Source organism: Ornithodoros turicata, chromosome 6, assembly GCF_037126465.1.
Source record: "Ornithodoros turicata isolate Travis chromosome 6, ASM3712646v1, whole genome shotgun sequence".
Classification (NCBI taxonomy): domain Eukaryota; kingdom Metazoa; phylum Arthropoda; class Arachnida; order Ixodida; family Argasidae; genus Ornithodoros; species Ornithodoros turicata.
In genome coordinates, this window is record NC_088206.1 from 67,725,130 (window position 1) to 67,752,874 (window position 27,745).

Sequence of the window (27,745 nt, forward strand, 5' to 3'; positions counted from 1 at the left end):
TTCCGTACGGGACATGCAAATACATAACTCGCACACAAGCACAGGTCTAATCTCGACACCAGTCGACCGCCCCGCTTCAGAGAATGTAACACTGGCAATATTCTGTGCCATCGTACAGCACGGATTTATTACGCACATTCACATTTTTACAAATTTAACCTATATGTGTCGCAATCAAGCTCCCACTGCGGCTTGGCACCATCCAAGATGCCATCTTGTTTCTTGTCTACGAATTGATGGGAGCGACAGAGCAAGCATCGTATTTACAGCTCTTTTACAGCTCGTAATAAAATAATGAGACTTTCAGTTTATGAATAGAACGTTCCCAAATGAAGGAATAATCGGTGTAAGCACTCGTACACATGGCGGTAACTTGCAGCACTATCACAAACGCAACTCTTTCGATTATTGTTCCTGAGAAAAAGCACTCTTCCGAGAGGGCAGACGAAGATGATTGATTTCTAACTGGATGGCTGCACTCAACAGTCGTCCTCGTTTTCCAGCACGGCACAGTAGTCGAAGACTTCGGCCTCTTTCTCCATGTGGCTCTTCGTCTTCAAGTGGTGCAGAAGGTCGTACGGATTGACGGACATCACGTTGCAGACTGGGCACAGCATCATGTTCTCCGCTGCCGATCGACAGCTGGAAGTGATTTGAACGACGCGTATTAGGTTAGCATACAACATGGAAGCCGATGCATAGAGCCTGAAGTTTTAGGGTTTTACCCGATTCTTCCCCGAATTTGCACCCCGAATTGAAGGTTGCCCCTTTAGGGTGAAACCCGATTTTTACCCGGCAAATTGCCCTCATTGGGATGTGTGAAGAATGCACTGACTTACTTGTTTGGCAGAAAAATGCAGTTACATCACCGTCTGTACCAAACCGCTGCAGTTAGTTTGAATAACTGAGCCCGATTTCTCCCCCGAATTTAGCGTACTGGAAGTTTTTTCACCCGAATTTGCATGAATTTAGTGCACGTGTTTATTTACCCGATTTTTACCCCCCGAATTTAGAAAAAAATATTTCCCGAAAACTTCACACAATACACAATGACACAATACACACAATGACACAATACATTGCATCATAAACACAATCCCAACTCGCAAATACTGTTTCGTCAGCTCGATAGTACTGACTTAACGGAATTTTCGATTTGTGAATCACTCGATTTATGAACGATTTTTCCGGGAATGGAGGGTGTTCATAAATCGAGGGTTGACTGTTAAATCCATGCGCGCAGCAGCAGCAGAGGATCCCACTTACTTGCTGGCCATCATGTGGAGTTCTTCCAGCTTGTTTTTCATGGCTAACATTGTGCTGGTGGAAGTTTCTAGCAGCACACAATCGTGAGGCTCCAGCACGGTCCCCAGCCCATTGTCTTTTGGGGGCTTCAACCGACACTCATCGTCCAGCAGCCCCCAGTAGTAGCGTCTCGGGCACGGCTGTGGTTCTCTCGGCTGTCGTTTGCGGTTCAAGAGGCTGCAAGTAACGTGAGGGTACCTTTTGACTCAAAATACTACTCGAGAGGAGGAAGTCCTTTGCGCTTTCCTCAAGCACGGTTAATGCCGATGTCTCCTTGAAGCCCAAGGGCTTCTCAAGTGGAGGACGATACAAGAATACAGCTTTAAGTCTCACTTTGTTGCTCCTTGAGCATTCCTTCCGTTCTGCTTCTATAATACGCTCTGCAAGTAACCGAGCGTTCTGCGCGTATCTCCTCTCCCGGTTACTCCACTCGGGAAGCCCCATTGGCTACGGCGGCACCCTCCTCCTTCCCTCTCACTGCCTCCTCTCATGCACAGAGACGCACTTGCACACCGTATTATATCTACAGATAATTCCAGCTAGTGTTGAGCTCCGATCATGACTCAATTAGCGAAAGTGAACCACTTACATTCCCCAAAATGGGAAAAATCTAGCACTCGCAAGTGAATAAGATAAGCATTTAAAGAGATTGAAATATTTAAATAATTTATTTTACTAAAGAACAAGCTTTCGGATGGAGTCCATCCTTCGTCAGGTGTGATAGCAATACATTGAACACTTGGTAGAGATGTTTACACTAATGCGCATAAGAGAAAGTATTAGTAAAATATTAGTATAAATATCTATACCAAGTGTTGGATGTATTGTTATCACACCTGATGAAGGACGGACTCTGTCCGAAAGCTTGTTCTTCAGTAAAATAAATTATTTAGATATTTCAATCTCTTTAAATACTTATCACTTACCTTTGCCTAAGAAAACATTTTGCACCACATTTTGCACCAGTTGTTTTGCACCAAACAATTCCCTGAACGAGTTGTCCTTAAAAGTCTTGCCGCATGCTAAGAACTAAACGGGCACTTACGACATGAGATATTTCCTAGCTTTATCTTGCTTGTCCAACAGACCCGGTCCATCCCAGTCGATGACTGACCTCCCGGGGTCAGTTTGTAGGATCATGTTGATGAACATGCGAACCACATTTATCTGCAACGATACCCATGTTGTCAATGTCTTCCTCGTTCTCCCCCCGTGGCTGTCACCCCACCATGAACATGTCGTCCTGCTCCATAGAGATGTCGAAGACGACCTCAATGTCATGTTCCGGGTACACGGGCAGGTTAGACCTCCGGTCATAACCAAGTCCACAGAGGGCGCCGGTGTACTCTGTTCTTTCTCTGTTGGCCCTGAAAGCGACAAAGGTGGGAGGTGTTGCAAGAGTCGCGCATTTAACCCAGTAGTAAAATCGTCGTGGTGTAAGTGCCGTCCTGCCAGGCCTGACAAAAGTCCCTGCTGCAAAGTATAGCTTAGTACAAATATTAGGCAGGTTACGACATTGCCATCTAGTTAACCAGGATATTATCACCCGCATGACACGCTGTCCAACCAGCCACGGATCATCATGACCACAGCCTTGCATCATGACTGGATAGTTGGAATTTGAGCAGCAGAAGCTGGCACACTGCCGTAGCAGACGACAGCGATGGCACTTGTCATCAGCATGATCTGCTGCCCATCGAGCCGTGGAATCTGGGCCCTCAGTCGTGACTCAATAGTTGCAGTTTGAACAGCAGAAGCTGTCGTAAGCAGACGACAGTGACGATACAACTCCCATCAACGTGCGTAGAATGACAACGATTACAGAGTTATAACTTCTGAAACGGCATATACCCCGTGGAACATGCACTGCGTGTACAAAAATTCTAACGTGAGCTTGAGTACAAGGTGCTGCAGTGATTAAAGAAGCAATAAGCGAGCCACTACACTCCGATGTTGCCTATGGACTCGCACCTCTTCAAACTACGTGCTCTGCCAGTTGCATCTAAAGCAGCCGCAAAAACCTACCGATATCATAACCGCTAGAAAAAAAAACAGACTTGACAAAATAATCGTAATCCTGGCAGGACAAACCGAGCAAAAATATCCTCACCTAAACTCTACGTATGGTGAGAAGAGAATAGGCATGAGGCAGTGCAACCCCGGAATGCTGGGCATGAGGGTGGTGTTGCGGAGTGTGACGTTGTCGCTCGTCGCGCTCTGGCTCACATGGCTGGCCACGACCATGCGGGGGTGAGGGTTCTGAGGTTCAGGGTTCAACACGACAGAGTTGACGCTCGTCCGCTCCACGTGAACTCCTCTGCATGGAAGGTGTTGTTCCCACGGTCAAGTTCTCCACCTGCAATCACCACTAGTCAGGATATCGTACCTGGAGTCGCACAGCCTGGTGACGCCACACAGTTTGCACTCGAGCGGACTGAATGGGCCGTGGAGTCGTGCCTGCAAAGAGGTTCGCATTGTATGCCATTGTACAGTCGTGGCGCTCTGTAAAGGCCTATCGAGGTAGCTAAAAGGTACGCCTCAGCTAAGGCCCTCGACTGTCTGCAGTTGCAAGCAGATATCTTATCTATAGATACATCAGCATACTTGAGGATTCGGGTGAAGTATCTAGAACCTAAAGTTTTCGGGAAATTTTTTTTTTTTTCCAAATTCGGGGCGTAAATAAACGTGTGCTCTAAATTCGTGCGAATTTGGGTGGAAAAACTTCCAGTATGCTAAATTCAGAGAAAAATCAGGCTCAGTTACTCAAACTAAGTGGTTTTTAGTTACACATGTTTAGCACACAGGTTTAGTACACATGGTGATGTAATTGCGTTTGCTTACAAACAGGGTAGTGTGCATTCCTGCAGATGTCTCAGTGTGGGCAATCTGACAGAAAATTTGGGTTTTGCCCTAAATAGGCGAGCTTCAATTCGGGGTGCAAATTTGGGGAAGAATCAAGCTAAATCCTAAAACTTCAGGCTCTAAGTATGACTAATCTATACCATTGCAGTATGTGGATATCAACAAAGCAGATAGGCAACTGTCTGGACACAGATAAACTACACAAAAGTGCCAGAGTTTTGTTGACACTGTGCACGGCTTTCATATTCGGATGCTGGGAGAGGGCACTGCCTCAAAAATGGTTAAAAATTGGGCTGTTCGGCTTTATCGCTTTTAAAGGCACTGCCTCGCCACCAAATCCTTTGCTCTTCCCCATTTCGGTTTCTCCCAAGTTTCTTCTATCGTCACCCTTGACAACTTTTATGTCTGAGATGTCTTAGCAGCAGCATCTCCGTCCGGCTTTTACAGACACCAACAACCAACATACAGACAACACTGCGCCTGACATCTACAGTAGAATCTCGATGATACGATAACAGGTTATATGAATTTCACGATGACACAAATTAGTTTCCGGTCTCGTCTAGAAAATGTCATTCTCCCAACTTGTTCCCCTCATTCGTACAGGTGTCATTCCCCTATGACAAACGCACGTCGGTCGTGATCCTTCTGAGAACACCCTGGGGGGGTGCCACGTGCCAAACAGAAATACGCACACGTGCGCTGCCCAATTTCAAGGCAATTACTGATCGAACTGTGGTCCATGAAAATGTCTCTCAAAACGCAAAGCTGTGATGGATGATACGAACGGGCAAGGCGTTGTGTAGCATCTCCTGTGCTGAGCTGGCGCTGACAACAGCGGAGCGGCACTGACAACAGCGCCGCTCCGTAACTTAGCTGTGACTCCTTTAATTCGTTTCCGAGTAAACCGCATGCGCGGGATTTTATATGCGTCTACAGGTCAGTATTGCAGGTAAGATAAAAGTTAAAAACTTCAAGCTAACTTCCCTGATTGCGGGCAGAGAGAAAATATATAGCAAGTATGGATTTCTTGCACACTGGCGTGCATCTACTTCATTTCTGATCGTACGAATATTTTCCGCAACCTCGAAAGATTCGTATCATCGAGATTCTGCTGCAATAGGCTTTGATAGGATACGTGAAGCACACTGAAACAGGTAAGAGAAATATGAAGAGCGTACTCTTCTCGAAGACGCTTCGGGAACCCCAAAGTTGAGCTTGGATGCATCCACTTCCCCACAGCCTTGGCCTCCAGACTCCCTCATGTCACTGACAGACTGGTAGTAAGATTCTACACGCTCTCTCAACTGGTGATCCCTCTAGGGATAAAAGAAGAGGTTGAGTCACACGTTAAACAATGTGGTCTCCATGGTGCAAGCACCATTTTTCCCGTTGCTCACCACAGAGTGAAGGCTCTCTTCCGCGTCGTCTGCTAGTCCGAGACGCACCAGCTCCTCGTTCACATTTAAGGTGCGACCGTCCGGTTCTTTGACAAACAAGTGAACGTGTACGACATTGTCCACAACGGAATATACCTGAAAAAAAGAGAAAAAGAAGGGCGTCCCCGGCCAGGTTCATAGGCAGAAGCTTACTCGACAGCCCATACACGTACAGCTTGCTCAACACCTAGCTTGAACACGTAAGTACACGTCTGTTGCACGACATGAGATGCATGAATAATCAAATGCTGCAATCACTGCTGCAATCTGTGCAAGGCACATATAGTTAAGCGGCGGCAGCTCTTCTCATCAGAAGATCTGTACTTGTGTCGTCTGCTTCAAAAGGCTAAAAAGTCGGAAGCGCCACTGGCACCTAACTGCATCGTGGTCAGGCTGCAGTGTTGAGAATTTAGATATGTTCCTCCATTTCTGCTACAAATGGATTCGTACGATCGGTAAACAGCAAAATTGCTCTATTTTGTCCTTAAACCACGCGCAAAACCACTGACATCTTACCCTAGCAATGAGATGTCTGTCCATAACCATCTTCAAGAACGTTTCGTTTGCCTGTCCCGTCCACTGCTCTTGCGCAGACCTGAGCACCGACGGCTTTACTTCCGCCAGCTTGCACTCAAACGCCTACATGGAAGGCCAACACATGGTTAAAAGGAGGCACGTTGCAGTAAGGCTGCTATGCCACAGACCTGTGCTGGAGTGATCAAGGCGTCGAGAAGCGTTTCGGGATCTATCTCCCTCAGCAGCATCGTTTTCACTCTTGCCATGTCGCCGTAGTCGACGAAGAAGACCTGGGCACCGAGGACGCGTGCATCAACAAACAATAAACTTCTGCGAACGCTTGGAAGGTCAGGCTTTGCACATGTAGATGCTTGTTACAAGTACCTGAGCGCTCCCGTCCTGCGGAAAGACTTCTTCGATTCTTGCACGGTAGTAGGCACCCTTGAACGGGGCCAACACCAGCATGTTCGACTTGACGGGACCGACAATGGGCTACACCAACAAAAATGAAAAAAAAAAAAATGAAAGTTTTTGGGAGTACAGTAGAATCTCGTTAATTCGAAATCGCTTAATTCGAACCTCCGGATAATTCGAACTCTCGTCCGAGTCCCGTCTAAAGCACATGTATTTCAATGGGGAGACACTCCCGCTAATTCAAACAGACGAGCGTATACACCGCATAATTCGAACAAACAGCGCTCGCGCGTCAGACAGGAACGGGTCACAGCGCCCCATATCTCCCTGATTATTGACCTTCCGTACGCTTCCCGTCCTCTTTCCGCATTTTGCGCTGTTCAAGGACACTCTCCCCTCTTCACGACAGCAAGAAGTTTACGCGAACGCTTGCATTGTCCTTCTCCTCTTTCTCTCTCTTCCTTTTGAGACCCTCGTGAGGGTGGAGGAGGTGTGTGCGCGTGCCGTCACTCATTTTTATGACTTCGCGACTGTCAATATCGTTCTACAACCCGTTCACTGACATCGTTTATTTCCCTAACGTGCACCATGTCAGCAGAGACGACGGCGTGGAGACTGGGCTCTTAACTGACGCGGACATCATCGACACCGCATGCGCCGGCGGGTTCAGGCGACTCAAGTCACGAACCTGTCTCGCGATCCAGTGCCTTTACCAAGTGCATCTGATGTAGCATCGGCGCTGGATATGACAGTGCGCCATTTTTCTTCCGAGAAAAATGCGGATGCCACTCTTGAACTTGTGTCCGAGTCAAAGCGATGCTAAGAGTCCCGCTAAAAGAAACAGTTGCAAGAGCGAAATACTGACTGCTTTCAACCTTAAGTCGCTTCATAATTTCTGTAAGTGAATTCTTGTGAACATATAAGTCCTGTATTTCCTTCAAAGTCGCAACGCGCGGCTGTGACGCTCTGGGAGTTTTCTCCGCCGTATCGGGAACGTAACGACGGTAGCGGCGGAGTTCGGCAGCAGTAACGATTTGAATTACGCCAATATAAATGCGTCTTGAAGTGACACCGGTACCGCGAACGTAAAATGCGACTCGAAGTGCGTCGCGACACATCTGCATGCGCTCCCTGCGCCCAAGCCCCCTTCCAGGAGAGCGTCTCCCGTTAGTTCGAACTCCGGTTTATTCGAACAAATACCGCGGCCCCCTCGAGTTCGAATTAACGAGAGTCCACTGTATGTTTTTTTTCTAAAATTGGGGGTACGAAGGCAGAAAAATAGGCGATGTCAAGTTGCCGGTGGTGAGTAAATCAAAGGGTGATATCAAACGGTAGGAGCAACTTATTTATTTAGACATGGTAACGAGACTTTCGTGTGCATGAAAGTCTCGTTACCGTGTGTAAATAAATAAGTTGCTCCTACCGTTTAATATCACTCTTTAAAACTGGGGGTAAAAATCGGGTAAATAAGCATGTGCCCTAAATTCATGCGAATTTGGCAGGAAAAACTTGCAGTACGTTAAATTCGGGGAGAAATCGGGCTCAATCGTTCAAACTAACTGTACCGGTTTGGTACAAACGGGTATGTAACGGCATCTGCTGCCAAACAAGTAAGTTGGTGCACTACTACAGACGTCACAATGAGGGCAATTTGCTGGGTAAAAATCGGGGTTTCACCCTAAAGAGGCAACCTTCAATCCGGGGTGCAAATCGGGTTAAGTCTATTTATCACACACGTATATCGACTGGAAAAGATAAACAGCACTTGTAGTGCTTCGTCGTAGCTTGCGTAGAAAGAGTTGCAACTCACCAAATTTGATAACAACAGAAATGCAAAAACAAATTTTAAGGGGCTCTAGAGAACAAAAATTTCTTCTCGTGGAATGAAAGATTCCATTACCTTTGACAGAAATGTAATTCCATTACCTTTGACAGCAATGTAAAAGGAACGGGGTCCATCAATCGCATCGTACATGATATTTGAGTGGGAAACACCGCAACTCACGCTTTTCCTCTCTTCCTCGAGAAAGTCAACAATGCAGAGCAGCTTCCCATTGGCCTCCTCAAACAATCAGCCCAATCATCGCGGGGGATCGTTTGAAGGGACCAATCCTTGAGAAGGAGTGTGACAGAAAGCACAAGCTTTGGCGTCTTGCACTCATAAATCGCGAATGATGCAACTGATGAATCTTGTTCCTTTTGTACTGCTGTCAAGGTAACGGCACCTTTCATTTTGCAAGGATAAATTTAAATCCAACTTAATACAAGTCTTTCGTCACTCCTCAAAAACAAACAAACACACGCACACACACTGCAAGTTAGATGTTACCTTAAGATGCTTTCCATTGTTATGGTTGATGGCAGCATTCATGTGTTGCTCTGCCAGTTCGTGAGACTGTTCCGAATAGTGCGCGTAGAAATGGCCACAGGTCACGACCTGCAGTTCGAAACCAAGCCGTGAATACACCCCACTAACAGAGACGGTGGCCGTTAGGTCGCATATCCAGGACATACCGACGTGCAGTAAATGTTGACGGTCATCTGGTTGGTGCCGGGCAGAGGAACGCTCTTTATCGGGTTTATATTTGGCACGACGACCATTCTGAACAGGGAAAAGAAAGCAAGGCTTCGTAAAACGGTATTACTTGAAACAATTTGATCGAGATACCGAGAAGATAGAGAAGAAAGCAAAATAAATCATATTAACAAAAAGCCAAGTAATGATACAAAAAAAAAGAAGAACTGTTCAACTTGAGGTCACTATCACAAAAAAAAGAAAAGAAAACTCAAAACACTCATCAAAAAGCAACCTCCAGAAAGCATCCTTATGTTTTGAAATGGGCCACTGTTAAGCCATTATAGGGCAGGAAAGTCACAAGTTCATACTGCTGTGTGGAAGAGAAGCCAGCACTTGGCTGCGCAGACAAGATATCAACGTACAAATCGAAATCGGACTCATTTGCAGATGTTCAACGTGCCCATGCGCTTCAGTCAAACTATCTAACTCGTACTGCTTCCATTTTCAAATCAACAAAGTTCGTTGTCAGCATGCATAAAAGCATGCACCTTTAAAGGTAAACGAATGAAATTAACGGAAGTTAATTTTAACGAATCTCAAAATATTGTTTCATCACTCGCATTTCACGCATGATGCTTTGACATGATCAAATAAAGCAGCAACCGTGGCTTATCACCTGTTTGAGCGCAGTCTTCCAACCGTACCGTTCTGCTCGGCGCTCAGCTTCAGCAGCCGCTCCATTTTCTCCTTCGCCTCGTCCGGTTTGAAGAGGTGCAATTCCAGTGGCAGTCGCAGCTGTCTGTTTGGTGGGGAAGCGCACGTTAAAGTTCCCTGCTCGTGCTTTTTCAGAGCAGCGCGGGGCACCCTGAAAGCTGTCACTCACCTCATCTTGACAGCGTTGTAGACTGCCGGCAAGACACCGACCTTGTGACGATTTGTCGGGATGAATTCTATCGTGGCCCTTTCGTACGACAGAGAATCTGCATGAGTGCACTCATCCACACACGAGTTAGGTTGCGTTAGAGCACTACATGGGTTTCGGGCTTAGCCGAAAACCCGAGCTCGAGCCAGGCCGGGCTAGGCTCAGTAGTTTGACCATTAGTGGCCCGGCCCGTTCATTGCCCGGCCTAGGTCGGGCTCGAGGCCGAGTTATCCGTCTCTTAGTTAGCGACGGTCAAATCTTACAGCCTCATACAGTGTGCCGGGCTCGGACAGGTAAGGTGGCCTATAAATTTCTCGGGTTTGGGCCGGGTTTGGGCCGGGATGGGTATGCAGCCGTCGCATCGGGCTCGGGCGGGTAAATCAAAGGAAGGCTGGGCTCGGGCCGGGTCTGGGCCTAAAAATACAGCCCCTGCAGTGCTCCAAGTTGCGTGTCTCACCTGGTTTCTTCGAAGTGTATTTTCATCTGCTCGCTGCAACAGCTGAACATTCTACGAAGCGCGTGGTCGTACAAGGGTCCCTGGTTCTGAGGAACCCCTCCGAGCTGAAAAGGAGGCTGAGGTTTAAGATTCTGTGCAGTGTCAACACAGGGTCACAAAAGGCCACAGCAAAGGACACTTTGAGCAATTCCAATCGTAATCTATCCTATGTTATCTATCTAATCTTAATCTAATCTATCCTATCTTAAAATTTATCTCTAGAAAAAGAGAGGAAGGAGTGTCAAAACACCACAATAAGAAGATTGGCTCAAATAGTGACGTCAGGCACTTTTAGTGCATTCTTTTATCCTTACGGGACTATGAAAGTCTGTTTACGTGTCATGCTTTCGTACAATCTAACCGATTCGTGCCGTAAGTGCCAACAGGTTGCCAGCAGTAACAATAATAAAATAAAAGTGCAGTACTATTCTACAACCCCCAATCACGCAGGTCCTTGACTTCTAATCAAACTCCATCCACCATGTATTTCATGTCCAATAATTATGGCACTGACAAGGAACTTTCAATGATATAGGATGCTATTTAGACATCTAAGAAAATACAGTTCGCTTAAGGGGGGAATCACTTCTTCAGAAGTCTATGGGTGATTTTCGTTCGCACAAGACACGTGAGTGCTCTAAACTATCATCTCAAGATTGGTACTGGCGTGTTCTCTTAGCTTTTCTCTAGTCAATGACGTATTTTTTAAAGGACAACGGAAACGAAATTTGTCCATTGCAAAAAGGGGACCGAACAAGGTGTAAATATTATGTAAAATTATGGTGCCACTAGTATTTTGCAAGTACGCTGTGCGGATGGCCATATTTCTGACGATTACGAGAGCGCTGGGCCGCCCACTCGACACGATCGCCCATGGAGCGCGCCAAGCATTGCGGGAAAATCTGAGGAGCGCGTGACGTCAAATATCTCTCGCGCTCCATGTGCGACTGCCCGGCACAAACACGGCGAATTCTGAATAACGCCTGAAGATGTTTGATTCGGAGATCTTGTGGAAGTCTGAAGACAATATATCCTATGAGAGATGGGTTCGTACTAGGGGTGTGCGAATATTCGAAGTTTCGAATACGATTCGAATAGTTCGCGCTATTCGAATGGTATTCGCAAATGGTTACAACTATTCGATTTTTTCGAATATTTTTCGAATATTACCGGAAATTGCCGTGACTGCCCGTTCGTGAGAGGCCGCAGATAGAATTGTGTACAGAAAACCAAAAATGCGCGTAAAAGAGGCCGGATTCCGCAAAATTGGTACTCCATGCGCGCAGGTTTGAGTCCTAGAAGTCCCCTGCACTTCGTTAAGCGTGTTTAGCGCAAACCTAGTGCAACCATATCGCCATCGTCACCGTCCTTCCTTCTCCTCCTCTTCTTCCTGTTGACGCATGCTACTCACGTGCGCGAGTCGAGCTGTAAACCGAAACTTTGGAAGTGCAACTGGTGCCGCAGTCTTCACGCCGCTACGCCGTTCTCCGGCACAATGGAAACGCCTGACGAATGCCCGACGAAGAAAAAGAAGCGCAGTGCAGTGTGGAAGTACTTCGAAGAATCTGCGACAGGCGGGAAGTGCAAGACCTGTGGCGCGTCCCTTCAGACGCCAACGGGGACGACGACGGCTCTTGCTAATCACTTGAGACGACACGTGTTGGTCTTCAAGGAATATCAAAATGAGTGTCAGCAGCTGAAAGACGGTACGCAACGCAAGGTAACAGACACGATGAAAAGGCAGGACACCATATCCTCAGGAAGGAGGCTCTTGACGCGAAGGTGGCAAGAATGATTGCCGTCGATCTTCAGCCGTTCTCTATTGCAAACGATCGTGGTTTTCGGGAGCTGATGACAGAGGCTGTCCCGGGCTACACACCACCATCAAGAACGTCTCTTTCACGGACGATCATACCTAAGTTATATGACGACACGAGAAGGAAGGTGCAAGAAGAACTTCGCGCAGCCTTTGAAAACGGTATGGAAAGTATATCATTCACATCGGACATGTGGACTTCATGTGCTAACGAAGCCTACATAAGCCTGACTTGCCACTTTTTGGACTCAGCGTATTGCTTGAAGCACTATCACCTAAATATATCGTATTTCTCGGGAAGGCACACCACCGCTAAGATCGCGTCAGCCCTAGAGGAACTGGTAGCGGAGTGGAGTATAGACACTCATGCGTGCCCTGTGTATATCGTCACCTATAACGCCCGTAACATGAAGGCAGCCATCAGAGAACTAGGTTGGTGTTAAAGGTCGTGTATGGCGCATACACTGCAGTTAGTCATAAGTGATGCAAAGGACTGCACACGCGGCATTCAAGAACTCTGTAAGAAGGCGAGGGCAGTAGTGGGACACTATAAGCACAGCACTCAAGCTCAGGGACGACTGGACGAATATCGGCGAAAGTCTGGAAAGGCTCCACTCCACGTCAAGCAAGACGTAGAGACTAGATGGAACAGCGAATTTCTGATGCTAGATCGTCTGCTTGAGTTAAAAGAGGCGATATGTGTGGACTTTGCATCTCATGATATGCCTGTGGATGGATTAACGGCCTCCGACTGGAGGCAAATGAAAGAATATGTTGGCACCCTTAAGCCCCTGGCAGATGCAACGACAACTGCAGGAGGGGACAAATACCCAACTTTGTCATCCCAGATACCAATCCTGTATTGTATTTTTGAACACTTGAGGTGTGCCTCAGAGAAAGAAGACTCAGAGTTTGCCCAAAACCTGGTCAAGAGTCTAAAAACGAGGTTTTCTGACTACCAGCTTGATGTGGCCGCCAGTCTAGCAATGTTTATTGATCCCAGGTATAAGACTCTCATCTACAAGAGTGTGCCGGCAAAAGAAGTATGGCTAAGGGATGTCGTATCCAAGGAGCTAGAGAAATTAGGACCAGATGAATGGCCTTCCTCGGTCGAACTGACTCCTCATCAAGAACATCAGTGTCAGTCAGCTAGCATAACACTTTGGGACAGTTTTGACCTGCTTGTCAAGGATCAAGAGTGTTCTGCCTCCCAGCCACAAAAAGAACTGGAGAACTACACTAGTGACAAACCAGTGAGTCGTGATGCTGACCCATGTCAGTGGTGGTACACCACGGGGCAACACAAATTTCCCCAATTGGCAAGACTTGCACGGAGGTACCTACCTATACCGGCAACATCAGTGCCAAGTGAACGCGTTTTTTCTTTGTCCGGCAATGTTGCATGCACACGCAGGACCCGTCTTACACCACGACATGTGGAACATCTTGCTTTTTTGCATGATAATTTGTAGCCCTTTCATATGTGTGCCACCTTACTTTGAAATGTGAACTTCATCAAGTTTTCTTTGCTTCCAGTCTTGTATTAAAACTGATCACCTCAGATTCCAAAGCTATCGATTGCATCTGAGTAAAGTGCATAATCGTCCACATGTACATGTGCCACACGAAACAAACTCAGGGCTGATTGCACAAATCAACGTCTTGGCATGCGATGCGGAAGTCTGCATAGATATGATGACAGCCATGATCTTGTCAGGCCACCCATTCTTATGAGTGAGCCAATTATTTGATTTAGTATTTCCAAACTATAAAGGTGAGATATTCGAAAGGTATTCGTTTCGAATGTTCCGTACATATTCGAATTCGACTCGAAATGGTGCCAAATTATTCGACTTCGATTCGCATTGAACATGAAATATTTGAAATCGATTCGACATGGGAATTTTGCTATTCGCACACCTCTAGTTCGTACATGCTTCTTCGTCTCCGTTCGTTCCCCGTAGCAGGAATTAGACGTACGCCGAAACACCAAATGAAATGAAGCGAAATGAAAGACAGGAACTCCAACAGGAGAGCCAACGTGCGTCACTTCCGTGGTCTGCTACGGCGGCGCGGCGACGCTCACCAGGGGCTCAGATTGCTCCACGGCTGAATTTTATATCGCGATTGTGGCGGCGTTTCAACTCATATACGCAAATCTAAGTCGAATTCCGGATTGTTTTGGTACACATCGCAATATGAGGCAAATAGCTTTGCAGCCTATTTTCGTTTCCGTCGTCCTTTAAGGGACATCGTTGAGCCATTGATTTTTAATAAATTAAAGTTTGGTGCATCTCGAACATCTGCTGCCATCTCGTTAGAGTGTCGCACACTAAAATGTTTGCGAATTCGGGCTCAATACAAATCAACGGATAGACCTGGAATTCTACAAAATGTCTCACTGATGAGGGCAAAGCAAGAAGAACATGCTAGTGGTTCTGTTTTTACGACATTTTACGCAGTTTCTTAGCAGTGTGCGAACAAACTTTCTCTACTGTCTTGCGCAGAAGAGATTCCGCCTTAAACCACACCACAACGAACTACCGTGCAAATGAGCTCAAATTACACTGACAAGCATGTTCCTTCAAGCCAGACAAACCGCACGAAAGAAAGCAGAAAAAAATCGTTAAACAGCTCACCAGAACCGTGCAGAGTGGATCTGTTGCCAGTTTCCGAAAGTTATCGTAATCAGCCACGGTGTCGTGGACGAAGTAGTGAGGGTAAAAGGCACCGCAGATCACCAGCTGTGAACAGTCATCAATCGCTGCTGCTGGTCACTTTTGTTTGTACAACTCACAAAATTTATTCAACTTCTGTAGGATGCACGATGAATATGATGCCCAAAACATTTCTTACCCTGAGGAACTGAAAATGCTCGTCGCTGTCGGTCCTCCGCCGGTTCGGTTGTCGTGCCGTGCGGATGTTGAAGTTCTGCAGTCGCTTCGTGATTTCGTCGATGAGCCGCTCAATCTACGAAAACGGACGACGCGAGTGTCAGTGCCAAATAACGCAAAAATTAAAGTGCCCCTACGGACTAAATCTTGTGTCCTCAGGATCCTAGCAAAGATATGCTTCTGAAATGTACCTGCCTCACTTTACATAATGTAAAAACCCCCGAGACTAGGGAACACGAAGGGACAGACACAACACGAAGTCTTGTTCGTGTTGTGTCTCTCCCTTCGTGTTCCCTAGTCTCGGGGGTTTTTACATTATGCATCATCTTCACCAGCTCGCTTACTTCCTAGCCATTTTTTCATTGTCACTTTACATTCCTGCAAAATATTTTGGCTCTACGTGGCGCGAAAGCTAGAGAAAATTAGTGTTTATTTTTGAGAACTCTGACGTTGGGCTCCGACAGAGCGCCTGGCTCTCATCTGTGTCTTCATCTCACCCACGTCTTCCGGGGGGGGGGCTCACTTTTTGCACTCCGTCAGCGGAGCCCCACGTGACATATCGTCCGACCTTCGAGAAAAGACATTCGAGGGAGATGACATCTCCCCCATGATCAGCCTCACATGACTTCTCCACCACATGACCCCTCCCGGACGCCGCTGTCGTTGCTTGGAGACGAGCGCCCTCTCCAGAACATGTCGTCATTGCAATTTATGGGCTCATGATTACGTCACCCACTCCTCGCGTCGTCGAAACTTGCGGAGGCTCGGCAGATGTTCAAAAACTGACAGAAATGTACAGCTTTCGTGAACACGATCGAAATTTCGCGTATAGAATCCTCGAGGCACCTTCTTTTCATGGAATAAATAAAATAAATGCCGTTTTCCCCCCTCCCGAGTCTGGAGTGGCACTTTAAATGATGAATGAAAATTTTAATTAAATGAATTAAATTAAATTAATGAATGAAATGAATGATTAAATTAATGAAACGAACCTCTCGTAGGCGACGAAGCTGCAGGAAATTGTGTGAACACCAGGCCTTCTCATTCAGCCCACCACGGCGATCGAAGTGGGAATCATGTTTGATGCTTTTCCAGGTCTGGGAACAAACGAGGCATCACTCACGGCCACACACGCTCACAAACTGACATGGCACAACTAGATATTGTGCCAGCTCTACCTTGTACGCGTGCAACATCGCGAGGCAATCGCTGAAAGAACCGTCGGCCCAGGCCAGCCGAGACCTGTTAAGAGATGTCTCAGGGTGTGAGACTGCTTACGTTTCAACATGCAAACAGACTAGTGGAAGCCACACAGAGGCAATGGCAGAGGGGATAAAACTACCAGGATGCACTCACTTGTAGGCTTCCAGAAGCTTCTGGAAGGGCTTCGAGAACATGGACTGAACTGACAAGCATGCAGCTGCAAAGAAAGCGTACTGCTCAACGCTTCCGCAACCGAGATATGGCAGCACGCATGAAGCGAACATTATTTCGTGCGACCAAAACTACCGCTCAGGTATCGCAGAACAGTTATCGTCTGCTAGCCATTTTTAAGGAATTTAATAATAATTTTAATAATTGATTTTTAATTTCAACCTATTTTATTTTTATTTTTAATTTTAATTAATGTCTTTTAATAATACTTTGCGAATAATTTTTCAGGAACAGAAAAATTTGCAAATTTTAGGGGCACTCAAAAAATTTCTAGCAGAATTGGACACCTCAGAAACTGTGCTGAAATCACAGACTTCACAGTTCGCTGTACAGGATACTGCTAAGCATTTCAACTGCTTTGCAGCACAAGAATGCGCAATATCGCTTTTATGAAACATGCTACAGGAAATCTACTTCGCAAGGATGCGCAATAATGCCTTTATTACATGTGCTACGGGCAATCTACAGCACAGGAATGCCCAATATCACTTTTATGAAACATGCTACAAGCAATCTACAGCACAAGCACGCGCAATATCGCTTTTATGAAACGCGCTATGGGCAATCTCGGACTGGCCAGAAACTCAAACAACTGGGCCACAAATTTAAGCATCCGAAAATTTTTTTACACAGGTTACCCAAAGTTTTACACAGGGCCCTGTGTTTTCGGGTTTTGCGTGTTTCGAAAATCCGGCTTTATTTCAGGAGCTGTAAAACAGGGTAAAATCAGGTAATATCGGATGGAAAAGCATATTTTTTAGGGTCTAAAGAAAAAAAAAGCACTTTGCGCATCTCAGATTATCACGAGACAGCTATGCTCACTGTGCAGTGCTTAGCATTCGGCAGTGCCCCTACTGGCGGCCAAATTGGCACACTGCAAAGTTAGTGCACCCCACCTCACCCCTCGTTTTCGGGTTTTTCCGGGTTTTACCGCAAGTGATAATGATGCAAATCGGGGGGGGGGTAAAAATGAGTTTCATGAAGTTTTACCCTAAAACACAGGGGCTCTAGTTTTACAGTACACACAGGTCCAAGGTGAAGATCAACGCCTTACCAATGATGACACAATCCTCGAGGCAGTTGAAGACAAAGCCTAGGATGATCATCTTGCTGACACGTACGTCCAAGGGCAGGTTGGCCATCACCTTCCCAAGGAACGTCAGGTCGCCGTCGTACGGGTTGAACTCTCCGTCCATGATGGTGGTCAGAGCGCTCACCTGGTTCACAAAGGCATTCGCTCCAGAAAGAGACGCAACGACAGGATTACGGCAAACTGAAAACGTACTTCTTTCAGCGCTAGGATGGCCCTCTCGATGTCTCCGAGATCCGGAGGGTCGAGGCACAAGGCCAGGATGGCCCTGGGTTCGCCCAGGTCCAGTTTCTTGGCCTTCAGCACGGTCAGCTCTAATGGACACCTCTGGTAAACGTACCAAAAAAAGTTATTCGGTATTTTTCATGCAGATGCTACGTTGCCTATACATTGGGTGTGGGACATATGATCATTAGAGCTTGAAGTTTTAGGGTTTAACCCGATCCTTCCCCGAATTTGCACCCCGTATTCAAGGTTGCCTCTTTGAGGTGAAACCCGATTTCTACCCGGCATATTATGCTCACCGAGGCGTCTGTAGGAATGCACACTAACTTGTTTTGGCAGCAAACGCATTTACATCACCATTTGTACACAGCTAGTTCCATTTGTTTGAGCAACTGAGCCCGATTTGTACCCCAATTGAGCCTACTGGAAGTTTTTCCACCAAAATTTGCATGAATTTAGAGCACATGTTTATTTACCCGATTTTTACTCCCTGAATTTAGAAAAAAATATTTCCCGAAAACTTCAGGCTCTAATGATTATGGATGCCAGTTGGGGACAATGACGAGCGGTTTTGGTTCCGGCGGAAGCCATCGCAATATATTGCCCTTAGTTCATTGTGATATATTCCCAGATTTCTGTCTCCAGAGCATGTCTCATATGTATGTACTATATCAATATTTGCCAATATTGCCATATCAATAATAATGCAATCTTTGCCACTTGTGATTACCGTAACTCTGGAAGGAGAGTTGCATCGCTGTGATAGCTGAGCATTCACTGTTCTTTGTCAAGCCTTTTTCTGTTTCTTTTCTTTTCTTTTTTTTTTTGCTAGCTGCAGCATATATGCCTTGTGATTTTATGTTTTATGTGTTTTTTGAAAATCAGGGGTAAAGACCGGGTGTTATTTCAGCAGCCGTAAAACCGGGTAAGACTGGGTGATATCGGGTGGATGTCGGGTGGAAATCGGTTGAAAGTCGGGTGCTTAATGTGCAGTGCTTAACGTTCCCCAGTGTTCGTATTGGCAACTGAACTTGCACATTGACAAGTTTGTGTTCGGGGTTCTTTGGGTTTTACCCCGAGTGACGATAATGCAAACAGGGAGAGGGTAAGAATAGGTTTAACCCTAAAACACAAGGACTTAAGCATATAGGCTCAGTGCCACTTGCTTCGCACTTGTGAGTTAGAATTTTGCAATTTGCAAGACTGTCACGCAGCATTGGGGTGATGCATAGCCGACTGAACATGACACTGATAACTTGACTGTCATCTGACTCCGACTGATTGCTTTGAGTGTCATGATAACCGCTGCAAAGACAGAACATCGTAAACCCTTCCCAGATTTTCCAGAAATACTTCCAAGATAGACGCACGCCTCAGAAACTCAGAACAATGCCTTAAAAAAGAAAAAGAAAACCAGTACATCGTTCCAGTAAAAAAAAAAATTCGCCGATGCCACAGACAAGGATAACAACAAACACAGCCGTCATGCATAAAACTACAACAGCCAAAATTCAGAGACATCATCTGTTGACAACACTGTAATTTAAGAAACGTGCTGATTTTTACACCTATTTCTGCTAGGCCAGGAAGCAAAACCCACCTTCATTTCAGGAATGCCATAGTCTGGAAGCACGTTCTCGTAGAAATCTTCAGGCACCATCCGGTACAGCCTGCCTTCGGACACACGACCCGCACGTCCTTGAGGTGGGCAAAGAGTGGGCAAGGAGTGGGCAAGGAGTGGGAAGGAGTGGGCAAGGAACGGTCAAAGGATTACCGCGACGACTCGTCACAATTAGTTACCTTGCCTCTGTTTACAGTTAGCCTTGGAGGCCCACTCCAGCTTCAGACAGGAGTAGTTTGTGTCCGGGTCGCATATCAGACTCTTTGTGAGGCAAAAGTCAATCACTGCAGAAAGCATTGCATTAGCAGTTGTAACAACACGAAAAAAACGAACAAGGGGCATTCAAGCCACTGAGTAAAAGAGTATGAGTAGAGCCTGAAGTTTTAGGGTTTAACCCATGGGCGTTCACAGGATTTTTTCCAGGGAGGGGCAAAGAGGAGGCAAGGGGGGGGGGGGGAAGGGCAGAGTGCAAACCCCCCCTCCCTACCACATCTTTTTCCGGAGGCGGACGTTGCGCAATGTGTGGGTGTTCAGAGGTTCCTATCATTACATCTTTGAATAATCATTACGATCTACAATTAAAGAGCGCACTATTTTCACAAGCGATCTAGGAGTTCCAGGGGGGGGACACGACCCCCCCCCCACTTGCCCCCCTCTCGATACGCCCATGGTTTAACCCGATCCTTCCCCGAATTTGCACCCCGAACTGAAGGTTTGTCTCTTTAGGGTGAAACCCCAATTTATACCCGGCAAATTGTTCTCACTGAGACGTCTGTAGGAATGTGCATTAACTTGATTGGCAGCAAACGCAGTTAGATCGCCATCTGTACCGAACCTGTTCCGTTAGTTTGAGTAACTGAGCCCGACTGATCCCCAAATTTACTGTACTAGAAGTTTTTCCACCCGATTTTGCATTAATTCAGAGCACATGTTTATTTACCCGATTTTTACTCCCCCGAACGTAGAAAGAAATATTCCCCACAAAACTTCAGGCTCGAAGTACGAGCAGTGTGCCGAGCCTGCAGATATGAGTGTTACCCCCCACTGCTCCCACCCCTACTGAGATGAAAAAAAAAAAAAAAAACTTAGCAAATCTGCCCAGCATGAAAAAATGTCTTCAAGGCGGCAAAACCTACACACTGCTTTCCTTCTTTATCTCTAGCTTCTTGTTACTCACCATACTTGATGTCAGGTACAGTGATGGAGCTTTCTGCAATATTTGTAGACAAAATGATCTGGAGAAGACGAAGATAAATGCAACATTAATGGGAGGTGCATTTCAGTTCAGTTCAGTTCAGTTCAGTTTATTATTATTATTATTATTCTGAACCAAAAGATGATGCTGGGGTACTGGGCAAAAAGCAACAGAAGTGTGCTCGATAAGGCCCAGCCTCTCTGCAATATCAGATTTCAAAAAAGCGAAAACAACAACAACAACATTTGTCCGTACAAAAAGAAACATGCAGCATACCTTCCTGTGACCTTTCGTAGGAGGAAGAAACACAGACTGCTGCTCTTGCTGGGTAACCGTTGAGTGAAGTGGCAGTACAGACCACCTACGGACCAAAAATTACACTGAAAACATTAACGCTGGTTCACTAGAAAGGAACTTTAGACCATCAACGAAAAAATAAGAAAAAGTGCCCACCGCAAAGAAACGCAATCGTCACGTAGTATGTTAGTCAACGTAGAAATTTCTTCGTATCCTGAAAGGAACAGTCAGCATCATTTAGTCTGTCGTATGCATGCACGAAGATTTAAGAAAAAAAATTTCATTTCGTATTAGCGAACGATTAACACATACGAACAAGTGTGCAAGTGCATGTACGTGAAGCAGATATCCATAATACCACTGCACCTATAGAGCCTGAAGTTTGCGGGAAATATTTTTTTCTAAATTCTGGGAGTGAAACTCGGGTAAATAAACGTGCGCTAAAAATTCATGCGAATTCGAGTGAAATGACTTCCAGTATTCTAAATTCAGGAAGAAATCGGGCTCAGTTACTCAAACTAACTGTACTAACGGTGCTGCATTTGCTGCCAAACAAGTTAGTGTGCATTCCTACACCGCAGCCTCAGTGAGGGCAATTTGCCGGGTAAAAATTGGGTTTCGCCCTAAAGAGGAAACCGTCAATTCGGGGTGCAAATTCGGGGGGGAAATCGGGTTAAACCCTAAAACTACAGGCTCTCTGCGTCTACATCAACCTAAACTGCGTTTTTCTAACCTGGCAGGAACACCAGCACCGTCCCACGAACAGGAGCAAACCGGCCATCCTCTATCCTAGGAGCAAAAGCAAATGTCCTTATTTTGCAGTTTCGTGCGAGAGTACACTTTAAAGCACCCAGCAATAGAGAATCTGTGAACTGAGCTGCTCGTCTAGAATCCTACTCACTCTTGCTCGCCTCGTTCGATCCTGTCGAACACCTTGATCAGACGATGGGCGAGGACGAACGATTCTTGCGGGACGTACGGCTCCGATGCGTCAAACTGTGGAATCTGAAACAGCGGATTCCCACTCAATCAGAAGCCAATATGCACAATATTTTCGCTGTACGTAACCACGTCACTGCACAGCTTAGTTTACAAGGACACCCTAAAAAAAAAAAAACAGCCGTGAGTTGTGCCACATGACACTGGAGGCCCGGGCAGATCAGGTCTGCTGTCAGGTCACTGTAGCAAGCAGCCGCGAGTTCTCATTCCCCACTGAAAAATCATCCGTTACGGATACAGCCAACGCCACCTAGGTACGAAGTCTGGCTTAAAGACTCCTCTCACTCCTACGCAACGTGTAAGGTCAGGATGAAGTGGTACTAAAGTGCATCTAAAAGCCACACAGCTACGTTCCATGTGAAGCACTGACCCAACCGCTGTTTGCCAAGAAGAGTGGGACGAAGACTAACCTCTCCGAGCGTGTGTAAGCTTCCGATGTAGTATTCCTTGACAGATTTCATTTTACCGGGTATCTCTATCACTGGTGCAGGCTCTAGCTTGTTGAGGAAAGAGGTCGAAAAGTATTCCGTGAAGAATGCCACGTCGATGGTTGCAGACATGAGGATGACCTACAACCGAAATCACACACAGGCATAACAGTGAGTATTTAGACATTGGTGCTTTCAGCAGTGAGGGCCACATGCATGTCATGTGACAATTTTTTTGCACTACTATAACATATGAAACTTTGGAAAGCTCTGAGCTTTGAATGGGTAGCCAGTAGAGTCACTAAGTAATGATCATATATGCGACGGTCACACAATGATCAGTAGAGCCGGAAGATTTCGGGAAATATTTTTTTCTAAGTTCGGGGGGTAAAAATCGGGTAAATAAACATGTGCACTAAATTCATGCTAATTCGGGTGAAAAAACTTCCAGTATGCTAAATTCGGGGTGAAATCGGGCTCAGTTGCTCAAACTAACTGCAGTGGTTTGGTACAAACGGGTGATGTAACTGAATTTTTCTGCCAAACAAGTAAATTAGTACGTTCCTGCAGACATCCCAGTGAGGGCAATTTGCCAGGTAAAAATCGGGTTTCACCCTAAAGAGGAAACCTTCAATTCGGGGTGCAAATTCGGGGAAGAATCGGGTTAAACCCTAAAACTTCAGGCTCTAATGATCAGTCACAACAACCATCACTTCAGTACCCAGGACTATGGGATGGCACTATTTTCTTGGTGTCCAGTTCCGTGTCCTGTCCTTTGTGTCCTGCAAAGAGCTGATGTTTCCTGTTCCAGCACACCTCAATGATGACACCTTGACACAAAAATCCTCTACAGCTGACTTTAGGAACTAACACCAGTGTTACTCACTCCTCAGCTAGAAGGGTCACATTTACCAGCCATAAGCATCGCGGAGGAACCAACCTTTACTCCTCTGGAGTTGCTCCGCAGGAACTTGCGCACCACTAGGAGCAGGAAGTCTGTTTCTTGGTCCCTCTCGTGAACCTGAACAGCGAGACGCGCGTGAAAATTTCTTTTGAGCTTTCGATTCCCGTAAACACAACTGACGCACCTCGTCGATGATGACGTGGGTGTAGGCGTTCATCTCCTTCTGTCCAATCAGTTTCTCCAGGAGAACGCCCGTCGTCACATAGGCTAACCGTGTGTCGGCTGAAGTCATGTTGTCCAAGCCAACCTGTCGATGAGACAGATATCGGTTTCAACGTAGGGGTGTGCGAATATTCGAGTTCTCGAATTCGAATCGAATATCAAACGCTCGAACTATTCGATTCGCGAATCGAATATCCGATATTCGATTTCTTCGAATATTCGACTATTCCACGAATGTAAAAAGGACACAACCCGAAAGTGGGCTTGACCCGATGCTTCCGTGCATGAGGTGAAGCCTGCTTTACGAAACTGCCCCTGCTGCAGGACCAACACAGACGGGACGGTGTTTAGTTTAACATAACGTTATCCAAACTTAGCTTTGTAGACATCGTCTGTGGAAAGGGTGCCGCTACCCCTCCCACATGCAGTTTAGCGTTGGCGATGGGGGACCTTGATTTGATGTCTGTGAGGTTGCCTTTAAAAAGTTAGGGCTCTCGAATAATGACTACATCTCACGAACAAGAAGGGTGTCTTAAAGATGCAGTTTACGTCTAAAATTTCAGTAGTGCAACTTCATAGGGCGAGTGCAAAGAAACTAAAGGGTGTTCATGGCAAAGCTGAGGCAGGATGCCAATTCGTTTGTTTGACAAATGGCCTGTGGTTGTCTGAAACCATTACAACATCATCTGTATAACATGCTACTGCCTGACATAAAATTTTGAAATTAAGGTAACCACTCCAGTACACCAGTAAGTGTAGGCTCACCTGAAAAGCAGAAAGCACTCTCATGTAAAATTAAAGAGTAGGGGCTTTAAACAGAAGAATTGCGTGTCTCTCTTGTGACAGTTAATGCCAGAAAAATAGCACCAAAGCCATGGGCTACAAAATGAAAACTTTTAGTGCGAAGGTCTCATATTGTAAATTTTGCACGAATATTCCATATTCGATTCGGTATTCGGAATTTTTTTTCTCCATTCGATTCGATATTAGATTCGACTTAAAATATTCAGATTCGCACACCCCTAGTTAAAATATATACTGAATATTCTGAAGGAAAAAAAAACGGACGATTCTGCGGGAAACGGTATGTTCCGCGAGTCGTGGCCAATTCCGCAAAATTTTGCGGAATCGTTGAAATCTAGGTGCTCTAAGCATAACCGTTCCACGAGTTCTAGCACACCGTTATTGTGATTTGTTCCTCGTGTCTCTTTGCTCAGCCACAAGTATTGCTTTTAAAGGTAATGGTCGTATAATTATACTAAGTAAACTGAACACGTTCGTATGAGTAAAACGTTGCACCCACTCATATAATTGAATTACTGGTCCACTAATTGACACACACAACTTTAAGCAGACACGCGCACGAGTTTTAACTATCAGGAAGTTCAAATTAAGAGATTACGAGTTAAGAGGATTGCACCGTAGCGAAATGGCAACAACAATAAAAAAGAAACATATACGAGCACACAACGCTGACTAGCAGTCCTAGTATCACAACCGCAGGGACTAACAAACATGAAAACCGACACAGCGCCCTCACCTGGTAACCAACCACAGTGCCCAAGTTCCACTGCCGTTCCTGGCAAACTCTCTTCGCCACGCTGATGGCAGCGATGCGCCTGGGCTGCGTCACAACGATGTTGCAACGCTTGCCCCGCGACGCGGAGCTGTCGAGCAGGTACTGGGGCACCTGCGTCGTTTTCCCGCAACCGGTGGTACCCTGGATCACCACTACGGGGTAAGTGTCCACCATCTTCACGATCTGCAAGAAAGACACAAGCGTTAGGCCAGGGGGACAACTTGAATGTGAGCAAGAACGACAAAATGGACGACCCTCTCAAAGCCGAAAGAATGGCTTAAATACGATCTTAGCTCCAAATCAAATTAAAACATAGTTCGTGGCGATGTTTGCATTGCAAATTTTGCAATATGTTCGCGAAAGACCATCCGCGAATCGGCAACGCTTAGAAGCCATTCTTTCGGCTTTGAGAGGGTCATCCATTTTGTCGTGTTTGCTCACGTTCAAGTTGCCCTCCTAGCCAACGTTGGCTAACCTTCGCTGGCTAGGAGGGCAACTTGAATGTGAGCGAGCACGACAAAATGGACGACCCTCTCAAAGCCGAAAGAATGGCTTCTAAGCATTGCCGATTCGCGGACGGTCTTTCGCGAACGAATTGCAAAATTTGCAAGCAAACTTTGCAAACGTCGCCACGAACTGTGTTTTAATTTGATTTGGAGCTAAAATTGTATTTAAAGTAGCACAGAAGTCATTTTTAACACCCAGTTTTCTTCCTATAAAACTGTTAAGTAGGCCAGTAAGATGCACCATGCGAGATAATTTACACCACAGAGTCATAATTATCGCAGAAATTGAATTTAAAATACGCCGCAAAAAGCGACCGTGCGCAACGGTGGCGAAGAGCAGTACCAGCCTGTGATCTGTCTGGAACCTCGCGCTGACGTTATAGGGAGAACGCTCGCTGACTGGCCTAGAGAAATGTCTGCTACTCCGCTGTCACCTGCTCCTTGGCTGCTCGGGGTTCTGATAAAGCCTTTCTCCTTGCTCGGTAATGCTTCTGCCGCTCCTTCTATCCCCAATTCTCCGGGAGAACTGGCAAAACAGGTTTACGGCGGCAAAAAGACAAGGCGCTGACCCCCACTGACGGGCGAACCAGAACGAGTTCTCCTTATACCGTCATCGGTGACGTGCCATCATACCTCCTCATCCTCGTTATAGCTGGAGTGGCGAGTTAAGGGTGAACGCGCGGAGCTACGTTTATGTGAGTTTTTTTCTGGGAAACAAATTGCACACATCAAAACCTTTCGCGCTATTCTGTATAATGACACACGCACTTTCATCAGACGTCTTAATCTGAAATTTTTTTGGATGGCCCTCTGTACTCCTTTAATCTAGAGCCAGACCCCCAAGATCTGAAGAAGAGCTCACTTGGTCTTTGCAAGCAGCGATGGGAAGTTCGCCGTTGTGCTGATGGGTAGTGCCGAAGTATGTCGCGTATATGCGTTCAGTGTCCTCGGACTGCAAGTCGTCCAGGCGTGTGGTTTCCAGGCCCATCGTAACTGCAGTAATGGCGTCAACATCGCTGGCTTGCCTCGAGGGACCAGGAAGGTTGAGTTTCGACAAGGTGCTGGAACATTCCTGAAAGGTAGACAGACGACATGTGTGAATGGAAAGATGGCTAAGATGCAAGTGAGCTGGGGATGTTGATGCCTAATGAAAAATCAAAGGAAAAAAACAAGGAATATACACAAACACGAAGACAGTTCGTGTTTGTGTCTGTCCCTCCATGTTCCCTAGCCTCGTGATTGTACATCATGCAAACGACATACGTGTTTCGAGACACCAGAAGACAGAGATCAGAATAAGGATGACAATGGCCAGTGCATGCACCTACTTAGCACTCAGTAGGAAGGAATAAAACTTCAATGAACACATCTAACGTATCTAGGTGCAGAGTCTTACCTTATTAACGGACTTCAACTCTTCCAGCTGGTAGCGTTTTGCGTAATCGGTGCCTTGGGAACTGCAAGGGTGGTCCAAATGTTATGCGCTCGTCACGGCTGCCAAATATCTTACACAATGTTTTTACTCACAATGCTCTCTTTGGTTGCTCCAAAGCCTTTATTTCCTCCTCAGTTGCTCGAAGCGCGAATACAGGCTCGTAGGAGGGTTGTACTGTTTTCACCTGCTTCGTGCTACTGAACACGCTCAGGATGTCGTCTAGAGTTATGTCTGCAGCAGTTTTCGCCATCTTGTGTGCAGGTAGTCAGTGCTTGATGTGTGAGCACGTTGCAGTCACAATAGAGAGAACATAAAGTGCAGTTCGAGGAGCTCGTCGTCCGACATGAAAGCTTGCGTTCCAAAACCACGCGGTTTGTATGAGACACTGTTCTCAGATGTGTCAGTTGTCATGGCATTTACGACAAAAATTTGTCGAGGTTTTGCATGCTGTACAACGTACGTACATGTATATCTAACCTGAACTGTTCTCAAAAGATAAACATGAAGGGAACGCCAATACAAGGCAGAACAATCTTTCAAGCGCTTTCACGCAAGCTCGCTAAGCGGAACCGGAAATTGCCCCGTTACTACCTCATCCCATAGTTGTTGTTGTTGCCCCGTTACCTTT

At 46.2% G+C, this 27,745-nt stretch overlaps 1 protein-coding gene across 1 annotated transcript; it reads right to left on the minus strand.

The window, feature by feature from the left end:
- Window positions 1-95: 95 nt before the first annotated feature.
- LOC135397143 (ATP-dependent RNA helicase TDRD9-like) lies at window positions 96-27,705 on the minus strand. Its single transcript, XM_064628509.1, has 37 exons — window positions 27,210-27,705; window positions 27,079-27,139; window positions 26,545-26,754; window positions 25,138-25,359; window positions 23,560-23,682; window positions 23,412-23,492; window positions 22,454-22,612; window positions 21,946-22,049; window positions 21,778-21,833; window positions 21,201-21,258; window positions 21,024-21,108; window positions 20,730-20,787; window positions 19,732-19,836; window positions 19,532-19,629; window positions 17,902-18,033; window positions 17,671-17,833; window positions 16,539-16,602; window positions 16,361-16,424; window positions 16,175-16,279; window positions 15,145-15,258; window positions 14,928-15,032; window positions 10,434-10,537; window positions 9,938-10,015; window positions 9,731-9,853; window positions 9,051-9,138; window positions 8,866-8,973; window positions 6,507-6,614; window positions 6,311-6,412; window positions 6,123-6,245; window positions 5,568-5,702; window positions 5,349-5,486; window positions 3,692-3,762; window positions 3,416-3,622; window positions 2,534-2,672; window positions 2,351-2,472; window positions 1,267-1,482; window positions 96-642 (listed from the first exon to the last, which is right to left on the minus strand). The coding sequence occupies exons 1-37, from the start codon at window positions 27,365-27,367 to the stop codon at window positions 480-482; spliced, it is 4,350 nt and encodes a 1,449-aa protein (XP_064484579.1). The 5' UTR covers window positions 27,368-27,705; the 3' UTR covers window positions 96-479.
- Window positions 27,706-27,745: the final 40 nt, after the last annotated feature.

Bases quoted from the DNA above. Each gene is read 5' to 3' on its own strand.
- LOC135397143 (XM_064628509.1), bottom strand. From the start codon at position 27,367: ATGGCGAAAACTGCTGCAGACATAACTCTAGACGACATCCTGAGCGTG. The intron at 16,603-17,670 runs GTAAGGCGTTGA...CTTTCTTTGCAG, and splicing joins CGAGGATTGTGTCATCATTG to CTGCATGCTTGTCAGTTCAG. The intron at 15,259-16,174 runs GTTCGTTTCATT...CCGTTTTCGTAG, and splicing joins AGCTTCGTCGCCTACGAGAG to ATTGAGCGGCTCATCGACGA.